The sequence below is a fragment of the Heteronotia binoei genome, chromosome 3 (genome assembly GCF_032191835.1).
Source record: "Heteronotia binoei isolate CCM8104 ecotype False Entrance Well chromosome 3, APGP_CSIRO_Hbin_v1, whole genome shotgun sequence".
NCBI lineage: Eukaryota > Metazoa > Chordata > Lepidosauria > Squamata > Gekkonidae > Heteronotia > Heteronotia binoei.
This window is the reverse complement of record NC_083225.1, coordinates 180975362-180988024: the sequence shown is the minus strand read 5'-3', so window position 1 is coordinate 180988024 and position 12663 is coordinate 180975362. Positions and strand designations below refer to the sequence as shown.

The window sequence follows — 12663 nt, the reverse complement described above, 5'->3', positions numbered from 1 at the left end:
CATTCCTTTTCCAGGCATTACTGGGTAGATAAGACGGCCTCAATAGAGGTTGCTTTCAGTAGCATCCTGTCTGCCTGAGGAAGCTGCTAAATCCATCCTGGGATGCACTGTTTTGTTATGTCCCAGTAGTAAGGACTGACCCACTACCAGGACCACCGGAGAACGGAAGCTTTGTTTCACTTAACGTGAAACTTCTTTCTCGGTGGTCCTGGAGCGGGTCACCCTTTGACATGGGGCGGCTTCCAAGTATGGATGATTTGCTCAAGATCTATCTGGGTTCAGACAGTTGTGCTCTGTTTTCCCCCCTGCAAGTTTCTTCTTCCTGAGAGCAGGGTTCTGTTTCTTCTGGGTTCCTTTTAGAGCTCCCCTAATGTAGGTCTTTGATCACAGAGGGGTAGTCTGATATTGGAAAACCTTGCGGTGTGGGGGGGTGGAAAGTATGCTTTTTCCTTCCCTGTTTTAAATAGTGGAGTTGGGAGGCGAGGCAAGGCTTGGATATGACTGGGAAGAAGAAGAAGATATTGGATTTATATCCCGCGCTCCACTCCGAAGAGTCTCAGAGCGGCTCACAATCTCCTTTACCTTCCTCCCCCACAACAGACACCCCGTGAGGTAGATGAAGATATTGGATTTATATCCCGCCCTCCACTCCGAAGAGTCTCAGAGCGGCTCACAATCTCCTTTCCCTTCCTCCCCCACAACAGACACCCTGTGAGGTAGATGAAGATATTGGATTTATATCCCGCCCTCCACTCCAAAGAGTCTCAGAGCGGCTCACAACCTCCTTTACCTTCCTCCCCCACAACAGACACCCTGTGAGGTGCGTGAGGCTGAGAGGGCTCTCACAGCAGCTGCCCTTTCAAGGACAACCTCTGCCAGAGCTATGGCTGACCCAAGGCCATTCCAGCAGGTGCAGGTGGAGGAGTGGGGAATCAAATCCGGTTCTCCCAGATAAGAGTCCGCACACTTAACCACTACACCAAACTCCCTCCAGGATCGAGTTTGAGCTGGCCCTATCCTGGAAGAGGAGGAGCTACATTCCCAGTAGTAAGGACTGACCCACTCCAGGACCACCGAGAAAGAAGCGTCACGGTAAATGAAACAAAGCTTCCGGTCCTTGAATGGGCAGCTTTTGGGAGAGCTCTCTCAGCCCTTCCACCTCACAGGGTGTCAGTTTTGGGGGGAGAAGATATAGGAGATGGTAAACCGTTGTGCTTAGCAGGTGAATTCTCCTAAATTCAGAGAAGTGAAAAGCACTTTAGTTCCTCAGAAGGCTGTTCAGTTCCCCTATCACAGCTACTGTGGGTGCTAAGCTATGGAAGTGAAATGTAAATCCTGGTGTTCAAAGAAATACCTGCAGGCAGGGCTTTTTTGTAGCAGGAAGTTAGGCCACACATCCCTGATGTAGGCTCTAGGGTGGCCATAATATCTGCAGGCCAGCCAGGAACATGTGCGCGCGCGAAGCGCGTGCTGCCGCAAACAGGAAGTGACGTCATTTCCGGTGACGTCACTTCCGGTGATGTCATGCCACCCGGCTCGCCTTCCCCTTCCGAGTCCGGCGCAGGCTTTGGGCAGCCGCGGGCGAGCTCTTCCCCACGCCCCAGGCCCTGGGGATCTGGAGCCTGGACTTTGCCTCCCCTTCGGGAGAGGAGCGGCCGCCGTGGGCCTGAATGAGCCCGGCCTGAGCTCTCCCTCCCTGGCCTCCCCTTCCGGAAGCCTGCAAAGGTTTGCAGGGCTCTCTTTCAAAACAAACCCCAAAGCAGGGCCTGCCGGCGGGCGCGTTTTGGCAGCAGGAGCTTTCTCCTTGGCAACGATTCCCCGAGGGGAGCGCGAGTGCCCGCGCAGACCCTGCCAGCCGCACCTGCAGGAGAACGGCTTGATGCAGCCCACCAGCGAGCCTCCCTCTCGCCCGCCGCAGCTGATGAGCATTGCGAGGAGAAGGACGCTGCAGCCACCGCCCCTCAGTGGGATTTTGGCGAACCCGGGATTTGATTGGTCCCGGGTTAGCCAACCCGTGAGGTGGGAATTTGGGGGCAGGGGTGGGACTTTCCCGGGTGGGTGGGACGATCTGGCCACCCTAGATGTAGCCAATCTTCCGAGAGTTTACAGTAGGCCCTGTACTAAGAGCCCTGCAAGCTCTCGAAGGATTGGCTACAAAGGAGCCCAAGGAGTTCCTGTTACAAAAAAAAGCCCCGCTTTCAGGACACATTGGACAAATCCAAGGAAAGTTGGGGACAGCTGAAAATTGATGGGCCCTGTGCACTTCAGTGCAAATGCAGGGCTGGATTTCTATCAGGAGCTCCTTTGCATATTAGGCCACACACCTCCGATGTAGCCAATCCTCCAAGAGTTTACAAAAAAGAGCCTTGTAAGCTCTTGGGGGATTGGCTACATCGGAGGTGTGTGGCCTAATATGTAAAGGAGCTCCTGATAGAATTCTACCCCTGTGCAAATGTCTCTGAAGAAGTGTATTTGTACACAAAAGCTCATACCTTGAAGAAGACCGTAGATTTATACCCCACCCTTCTCTCTGAATCAGTCTCAGAGCAGCTTACAGTCTCCTTTGAATAAAACCTTGTTGGTCTTAAAGGTGCCGCTGGACTCAAAATTTGTTCCTCTGCTTCAGACCAACATGCCTAGCCCACCTGGATCTGTCTTCTTTTGTTGCAAGGCGGAATGTGTCACATAATTCCCTGCATGAACCCCAAAGACATGCAGTACACGTGGGGAGCCGAACAAGCTCCAAAGCTATCAATTTATCGAAAGGGCTTGTTTTCCCCCACGCTGCATTTGGGGTTTGGATGACATTTTCTTTTGGGTCAGTAACCCTGGAGTTCCTGCCTTCTCCTTTCAGCGTGTGGTTTGGCTCTGCTCAGCGGTTAGAGTCATCTGGAGCCATCCGGTTTTGGATAGGCTGTGCTCTCTTTCCCCCTGCTCCCTGCCAAAATGTAATTGACGTTTTGTGGGCTCTGAGGGCCAAGACAAGCGTTGGATTTGACATCTTTACAGCGGGTGTCCTCCTGCCCGATTCCCAGCTGCATCCCCAGGGCTGGATGGAGCTTTCTGAGTGACAGGAGATTAAGAAATGGGAGAAGGAGGAGAAGGAGAAGATGATATTGGATTTATATCCCGTCCTCCACTCCGAAGAGTCTCAGAGCAGCTCACAATCTCCTTTCCCTTCCTCCCCCACAACAGACGCCCTGTGAGGTAGATGAAGATATTGGATTTATATCCTGCCCTCCGCTCCGAAGAGTCTCAGAGGGGCTCACAATCTCCTTTATCTTCCTCCCCCAAAACAGACACCCTGTGAGGTAGATGAAGATATTGGATTTATATCCCGCCCTCCACTCCGAAGAGTCTCAGAGTGGCTCACAATCTCCTTGACCTTCCTCCCCCACAACAGACACCCTGTGAGGTAGATGAAGATATTGGATTTATATCCCGCCTTCCACTCCGAAGAGTCTCAGAGGGGCTCACAATCTCCTTTACCTTCCTCCCCCACAACAGACACCCTGTGAGGTAGATGAAGGTATTGGATTTATATCCCGCCCTCCACTCCAAAGAGTCTCAGAGTGGCTCACAATCTCCTTTACCTTCCTCCCCCACAACAGACACCCTGTGAGGTGGGTGGGGCTGGAGATGGCTCTCGCAGCAGCTGCCCTTTCAAGGACAACCTCTGCGATAGCTGTGGCTGACCCAAGGCTGTGCCAGCGGATGCAAGTGGAGGAGTGGGGAATCAAACCCGGTTCTCCCAGATTAGAGTCCGCACACTTAACCACTACACCAAACTGGCTCTCAAGGCAGAGGGAAGTGGAGCTTCTCTTTCTCCCCCCGCCATGAAATACTCCATGAAGATTGACATGTTCAGGGAAGTATAAATCGTATGGTGCGGTCTCATTTGGAGTACTGTGTGCAGTTCTGGTCGCTGCACCTCAAAAAGGATATTATAGCATTGGAGAAAGTCCAGAGAAGGGCAACTAGAATGATTAAAGGGCTGGAGCACTTTCCCTATGAAGAAAGGTTGAAACGCTTGGGACTCTTTAGCTTGGAGAAACGTCGACTGCGGGGTGACATGATAGAGGTTTACAAGATAATGCATGGGATGGAGAAAGTAGAGAAAGAAGTACTTTCCCCCCTTTCTCACAATACAAGAACTCGTGGGCATTCGATGAAATTGCTGAGCAGACAGGTTAAAACGGATAAAAGGAAGTACTTCTTCACCCAAAGGGTGATTAACATGTGGAATTCACTGCCACAGGAGGTGGTGGCGGCCACAAGTATAGCCACCTTCAAGAAGGGTTTAGATAAAAATATGGAGCACAGGTCCATCAGTGGCTATTAGCCACAGTGTATGTGTGTATATAAAATTTTTTGCCACTGTGTGACACAGAGTGTTGGACTTGATGGGCCGTTGGCCTGATCCAACATGGCTTCTCTTATGTTCTTATGTTCTTAAGTAAATGTTCAGTGGAGAAATCAGGGCTTTTTTGTAGCAGGAGCTCCTTTGCATATTAGGCCACGCACCCCTGATGTAGCCAATCCTCCTGGAGCTTACAGGGCTTTTAGTGTAAGCTCCAGGAGGATTGGGTACATGAGGGGTGTGTGGCCTAATATGCAAAGAAGTTCATGCTACAAAAAAAAAGTCCTGTAAAGAAAGGTTGAAGGAGCTGGGCATGTTTAGCCTGGAGAGGAGGCGGCTGAGAGGTGATACGGTCACCATCTTCAAGTACTTGAAGGGCTGTCCTATAGAGGATGGTGTGGAATTGTTTTCTGTGGCCCCGGAAGGTAGGACCAGAACCAATGGGTTGAAATTAAATCAAAAGAGTTTCTGGTTCAACATTAGGAAGAAATTCCTGACCGTTAGATCAGTTCCTCAGTGGAACAGGCTTCCTCGGGAGGTGGTGGGCTCTCCTTCCTTGGAAGTTTTATAAACAGAGGCCAGATGGCCATCTGACAGCAATGCAGATCCTGTGATTTTAGGGGGAGGTGTTTGTGAGTTTCCTGCATTCTGCAGAGAGTCGGACTAGATGACCCTGGAGGTTCCTTCCAACTCTGTGATTCTATGAATCAAATGAATGAGAAGTCATGTGACACAGGTGTGGTGTGAGGGATAAAGATGGGATAGAGGGAGTGAGCTGGGGAAAAGGGAAGGAGAGCAAACAACTGCAGAGGAAAACAGATGGTTCAGGAAGAAAATGGCAGGTTTTGAGGGTGCCCTTTTGGAACAAAGTTTAGTGTCATGCCTCTGTTCTGTTTTGGGAACGAGGAGATGGGTAGGGTAGCAGAAGCGCAGGTGAGCTGGCCAATAAAGACGGGGGCCGAAATAAAACTCCCCCTTTGTTTTATTGTTTATATGAATGTCGTTCTGCAGATGTCCAAATTGGCGGCTTTGTTACTGAACTCTGTTTTGAATATTTGCCTGGTATTGAGTTGCAGTGTTGGAACAGAACGTTGGTCGCTGGCTTTTTGAAAAACGTATATCAGCTTTTGAAAGGGGCTCATCTGCGTGGTGATACTTGCAACTGTGTAACTTTTCTTTCCTCTCCCTCCCCTCAAGTCTGTTGAAGCTTTTAAGACAATAAAAAACTTTATGCAGTGCAGATTAATCTTTAGCAGAGAAGGCGCACAGAGCAATAAGTGTATGGTTCAAATACCTTGGGTTTTTTTTTTTTAAAGATACTCCATACATAGAAGAAGAATACTTATAATTCTTTCTAAGCAATGAATCAATGAAAGCATTATAGGCATTCCTCCCCTAACCTTTTCTTCTACTAAGCCACAGTTCCCAGTGCAATTTATCACCCAGCAGAATTGGACCCATATAAATATGTATTAAGAAAGTGTCATGGTAATTTGCAGTAGTTTTTAAGAGTTCACCCAAACTATTTTTGAGGCTAGATTCAGGTGGATAGGCGAATTGGTCTGAAGCAGTGAAACAAGCCTAGTGGTACCTTTAAGAGCAGCAAAGTTTAATTTTGGGTATAAGCTTTTGTGTGCATGCACAGTTGCTTTTTAAAACTTTGAAAATGCAAGAGAGTGGCCCATTGGCACAGTAGGCTTCCTACAAGAGGAGATATTTCATTTTGGGGATGCTTTCAAACAGTGCACCCTAAATCTACCCTGTATCCTGTACCCTGAACATCTCATGCCTTGAAAACACCATGGGGTGTCAAATTTTTGGAATAAAGTGGTAGAGCAAATAAAACTTATATTCCATTTAACCATTCCAGTAGATTTTAAACTTCTTTTATTTGATATCTGGCCTGATAAGTTGGTGATAGCTCGTATGACGATTGCTAAAAATTGGAAACCCCCACACACCCCTATGATTGAAATGTGGTAGCAGAAAAAGAAGAATTTCAGATTTATACCCCCTCCTTCTCTCTAAATCAGAAACTCAGAGCGGCTTACAATCTCCCACATCTTCTCCTCCCACAACAGACATGCTGTGAGGTGGGTGGGGCTGAGAGGGCTCTCATAGCAGCTGGCCTTTCAAGGACAACCTCTGCAAGAGCTATGGCTAACCCAAGGCCATTCCAGCAGGTGCAAGCGGAGGAGTGGGGAATCAGACCTGGTTCTCCCAGATAAGAGAGCTATGGCTGACCCAAGGCCATTCCAGCAGGTGCAAGCGGAGGAGTGGGGAATCAGACCTGGTTCTCCCAGATAAGAGAGCTATGGCTGACTCAAGGCCATTCCAGCAGGTGCAAGCGGAGGAGTGGGGAATCAGACCTGGTTCTCCCAGATAAGAGTCCACGCGCTTAACCACTACACCAAACTGGCTCTCTGGTATGATAAAGTATGGGGCCAGCATGTAATGGGAAAGACAATGGATAACCCTTTCTTCAAAAATGATACTGATTTGTCTATAGATTATGATTTGCTTTGGACATCAGTTTTGGAATTCTTTGGGAATATTTCCTTTTTGCCTATTAGAATGAATCGTAGGCTATTTCTTAATTCTTAATACCTAGCATACTACGTATTGTTTTTGTAAAGTGTTTGTTCTATGCATCCAATGATTTAAATTGGATTCTTGTATGTTAGATTTATATTTTTATTATTTATTTTCCCTACGCTTCCTTCGTATTGGGTTAGATTCAATAAAATAAAATCTAGAAAAGAAAAGAAAACACCATGGGGTAGCTTGACGTCACTTTCCACCACTGTTTCAGTTGAACTCACATTCTCATCCTCTGTGATAGCATGAGGAAAGGAAAGGAAAGGTCCCCGTGCAAGGACCAGTCATTTCCGATTCTGGGGTGACATTGCTTTCACAACGTTTTCACGGCAGACTTTTTACGGGGTGCTTTGCCATTGCCTTAAAAGAGCCCCGTGGCGCAGAGTGTTAAAGCTGCAGTACTGCAGTCCGAGCTCTCTGCTCACGACCTGAGTTCGATCCCTGGTGGAAGTGGGGTTTTCAGGTAGCCGGCTCGAGGTTGACTCAGCCTTCCATCCTTCCGAGATTGGTAAAATGAGTACCCAGCTTGCTGGGGGGAAAGTGTAGATGACTGGGGAAGGCAATGGCAAACCACCCTGTAAAAAGTCTGCCGTGAAAATGTTGTGAAAGCAACATCACCCCAGAGTCGGAAACGACTGGTGCTTGCATGGGACCTTTCCTTTCCTTACCATTGTCTTCCCCAGTCATCTATACTTTTCCCCTAGCAAGCTGGGTACTCGTTTTACTGACCTCGGGAGGATGGAAGGCTGAGTCAGCCTTGAGCCGGCTACCTGAACCCAGCTTCCGCCAGGATCGAACTCAGGTCATGAGCAGAGAGCTCGGACTGCAGTACTGCAGCTTTAACACTCTGCGTCACGGGGCTCTTTTGATAGCATGAGAGGCTGCCCCCCAAAAAAGACTCCAGCGGTATCTGTCTTCTCAGCTGTGACTAAGAAAATACAAAGACTATTTGACCGGTACACCCCTCTTGTTTGGACATGATAACAAAAGAGAGAAAGGACCATGGGTTGTGCTGTAATGCTTTCATGGGAGGGAGTGAGGGCCACAGAAAAAGGCCTGCAGATATGGGGGATGGTTTCATTAGTTGCTTGGGTTCCACTTGCCAGCACAAGAAAGGATGCTTGCCACTGTCCTCATAACATCAGTGGGAAGGAAGGGATCCCATCCGTGCTTGATCTACATGGCCCAGTCATAGGAGACGCAAAATCTGGGTTAGGGTAGAAGGAAGCTCACAGAGTTGCCAACTCCAGGTTGGAAAATTCCTGAAAGTTTGGGGATAAGAACATAAGAGAAGCCATGTTGGATCAGGCCAATGGCCCATCCAGTCCAACACTCTGTGTCACATAAGAACATAAGAGAAGCCATGTTGGATCAGGCCAATGGCCCATCCATTCCAGCACTCTGTGTCACATAAGAACATAAGAGAAGCCATGTTGGATCAGGCCAATGGCCCATCCAGTCCCACACTCTGCGTCACATAAGAGAAGCCATGTTGGATCAGGCCAATGGCCCATCCAGTCCAGCACTCCTGTGTCACACAGTTGCCAAAAAATTGCTTCCGGGGGGGATGCTTTGGAGGGGGGGGGGCTGGAAAGGGGAAAGACCTCACTAAGGTATGAGTCCATCCTCCAGTGGAACTGATCTCTGTAGTCCGGAGATCAGTTGAAATCCCTTCAGATTTTGACACATGCCAACTTTACCCAATAGCTCAACATAAGGAAGAACTTCCTGACCGTTAGAGCGGTTCCTCAGTGGAACAGACTTTCTCAGGAGGTAGTGGGCTCTCCTTCCTTGGAAGAGGCTAGACAGCCATCTGACAGCAATGCTGATGCTGTGAATTTCAAGGGGAGGTGTTTGTGAATTTCCTGCATTGTGCAGGGAGTTGGACTAGATGACCCTGGAGGTCCCTTCCAATTCTTTGATTCCTCTGTCAGCAATTGTTTTGTGTCTGTACGGAGAACCTGCCATCATTCTCTTTAATGGCTTCAAAGGAGAATTAGAAGGAAACTTGGTTTCCAAGACGTGTCTGTGAATGTTTCGCAAAGCAGAGTTTTCCAAAGGTTTTTGGTTTTTATGGAGAGGTTTATTGGTGGGACTCCTCAAGACAGCTGGCTTCTCCCACCCACCCACCTACCCCCACCCCCTTTCGCTTCCCTCATGTTCTTAATATCTTCTCTAGGGCTTCATTAGGATGTTTAGCGTCGGTTACTTGATCCAGTGCTGCCTTCGAATCCCGTCAGCGTTCCGGCATCTGTTTACAAAACCTTCCCGGCTGCTCTCGCTCTTCTACAACAAAGAAAATTTCCAGCTCGGGGCTTTTCTGGGGTCATTTGTCAGTATATACAAAGTAAGTTTCTGAAGTGCTGAAAACTTTGGGGGGAAAAGAATGAGTTCGAAACGATTCTAAAGTTACTCGTTCCCAGCAGCTGCGCCGTTGAACCCTCATCCCCCTTGCCGCAGGGCTGGAGACCAGTCGCTTTTCGCTGGCACATATGTTAATCATCTTTCTTGTAAAATATAATCATTAGTGTGAGACTCCCAAGCTCTTTTTTTTTTTTGTTAAACTAGACAAGGGAGGAGGAGGGAAGTTTCCCCTTTCAGAGGACATTAGTTAAAGACAATACTGACTTTGATGGACCAAGGGTCTGATTCAGTATAAGGCAGCTTCATATGTTCAAAGATCAGTCACAATTTACACACCCCTTCTCAGGGCTTTTTTTGTAGAAAAAGCTCAGCAGGAACTCATTAGCCTATTAGGCCACACCCCCTGACATCACCATTGTTTCACACAGGGCTCTTTTGTAGAAAAAGCCCAGCAGGAACTCATTAGCCTATTAGGCCACACCCCCTGACATCACCATTGTTTCACACAGGGCTCTTTTGAAGAAAAAGCCCAGCAGGGACTCATTAGCCTATTAGGCCACACCCCCTGACATCTCCATTGTTTCACACAGGGCTCTTTTGTAGAAAAAGCCCAGCAGGAACTCATTAGCCTATTAGGCCACACCCCTGACATCACCATTGTTTCACACAGGGCTCTTCTGTAGAAAAAGGCCAGCAGGGACTCATTAGTATATTAGGCCACACCTCCTGACACCAAGCCAGCCACAACTGTGTTCCTGTGCGTTCCTTCTCAAAAAAAGCACTGCCTCTTCTGAGGGGTGGGGAGAGGGAATCCAACATGGTTTTAGGGCCCTAAATACACATTGCAGGTTTTCCTGGGTCCCCATGATCCAGATACGCCTTTTGAGTTTTCAGCTGTGAGCTCCATTCCACACATGTGGGGCCCAATTTAGATCAGGGTAGGGGAGTGGGGAAGAAAGGATATCTGCCTTCCACTGCCCCATTTCCTTGACCTGAAACAGTCTCAGTGGGGTGCTGCATGCTCCATTGTGGCCTCCATGTGCACTGGTGAGGTACCAGTGGAACAGACAGCCATTCCCTGGGTCCATTTCAGGTCAAAAAAAGGTGCCAGGGAGCAGTGTTCCCTCTAAGCTGGGTTAGTGTGAGCTAGCTCAGTTATTTCGCCTCTGGCTTACACACTTTTGTCTTAACTCAGGAGAAATGGCCCCAGATGACTAATTTATGCAGTAGCTCGCAACTTTAATGTTAGTCGTGCATGAAGTAGAATTTTTGCTCACAAGACTCCACATCTTGGAGGGAATATTGCCAGGGAGGGGTGGAGACCCAAAAGTCTCCCTGTGCGCTACCAGAACATAAGAACATAAGAGAACATAAGAGAAGCCATGTTGGATCAGGCCAACGGCCCATCAAGTCCAACACTCTGTGTCACACAGTGGCAAAAAATGTTATATACACACATACACTGTGGCTAATAGCCACTGGTGGACCTGTGCTCCATACACTGTGGCTAATAGCCACTGATGGACCTGTGCTCCATATTTTTATCTAAACCCCTCTTGAAGGTGGCTATACTTGTGGCCGCCACCACCTCCTGTGGCAGTGAATTCCACATGTTAATCACCCTTTGGGTGAAGAAGTACTTCCTTTTATCCGTCTTAACCTGTCTGCTCAGCAATTTCATCGAATGCCCACGAGTTCTTGTATTGTGAGAAAGGGAGAAAAGTACTTCTTTCTCTACTTTCTCCATTCCATGCATTATCTTGTAAACCTCTATCATGTCACCCCGCAGTCGACGTTTCTCCAAGCTAAAGAGTCCCAAGCGTTTCAACCTTTCTTCATAGGGAAAGTGCTCCAGCCCTTTAATCATTCTAGTTGCCCTTCTCTGCACCTTCTCTAAAGCTATAATATCCTTTTTGAGGTGCGGCGACCAGAACTGCACACAGTACTCCAAATGAGACCGCACCATCGATTTATACAGGGGCATTATGATACTGGCTGATTTGTTTTCAATTCCCTTCCTAATAATTCCCAGCATGGCATTGGCCTTTTTTATTGCAAACACACACTGTCTTGACACTTTCAGTGAGTTATCTATCATGACCCCAAGATCTCTCTCTTGATCAGTCTCTGCCAGTTCACACCCCATCAACTTGTATTTGTAGCTGGGATTCTTAGCCCCAATGTGCATTACTTTGCACTTGGCCACATTGAACCGCATCTGCCACGTTGACGCCCACTCACCCAGCCTCAACAGATCCCTTTGGAGTTCCTCACAATCCTCTCTGGTTCTCACCACCCTGAACAATTTAGTGTCATCCGCAAACTTGGCCACTTCACTGCTCACTCCGAACTCTAAATCATTTATGAACAAGTTAAAAAGCATGGGACCGAGTACCGAGCCCTGCGGCACCCCACTGCTTACCGTCCTCCACTGCGAAGACTGCCCATTTATACTCACTCTCTGCTTCCTATTACTCAGCCAGTTTTTGATCCACAAGAGGACCTGTCCTTTTACTCCATGATTCTCAAGCTTTCTAAGGAGCCTTTGATGAGGAACTTTATCAAAAGCTTTCTGGAAGTCAAGGTAAACAACATCTATCGGGTCTCCTTTGTCCACATGTTTGTTCACCCCCTCAAAGAAATGCAACAGGTTAGTGAGGCAAGATCTTCCCTTGCAGAACCCATGCTGAGTCTTCCTCAATAACCCGTGTTCATCAATGTGCCTACTCATTCTGTCCTTGATAATGGTTTCTACCAACTTTCCCGGTATTGAAGTCAGACTGACTGGCCTGTAGTTTCCCGGATCTCCTCTGGAACCTTTTTTAAAGATGGGGGTGACATTTGCTACCTTCCAGTCCTCAGGAACGGAGGCAGATTTCAATGAAAGATTACAGATTTTTGTTAGAAGATCCACAAGTTCAACTTTGAGTTCCTTCAGAACTCTCGGATGTATGCCATCCGGACCCGGTGACTTATTAGTTTTTAATTTGTCTATCAGTTGTAGGACCTCCTCATTTGTCACCTCAATCTGACTCAGGTCTTTCAACACCCCTTCCAAAATTAGTGGTTCTGGGGCGGGCAAAAAGTTCTCGTCTTCTACAGTGAAGACGGAGGCAAAAAATTCATTTAGCTTTTCAGCCATTTCCCTATCCTCCTTCAGTAATCCTTTTACCCCATGGTCATCCAAGGGCCCCACTGCCTCCCTGGCTGGTTTCCTACTTCTAATATATTTGAAGAAAGTTTTATTGTTGGTCTTTATGTTTTTTGCAATATGCTCCTCATAGTCCCTTTTTGCCTGCCTGATCACAGTCTTGCATTTGATTTGCCACAGCCTGTGTTCC

The 12663-nt window shown here is 47.9% G+C and overlaps 1 protein-coding gene across 2 annotated transcripts in view; it reads left to right on the top strand.

Annotated features, from left to right (window-relative positions):
• The window catches only part of TMEM135 (transmembrane protein 135), a 289517-nt gene that overhangs the window by 263338 nt on the left and 13516 nt on the right, over positions 1-12663 (top strand). For both annotated transcript variants that reach the window (XM_060234967.1, XM_060234968.1), the window contains one exon: positions 9138-9305. In XM_060234967.1, the coding sequence (XP_060090950.1) occupies positions 9138-9305 (168 nt within the window). The remainder of the gene's footprint in view (positions 1-9137; positions 9306-12663) is intronic.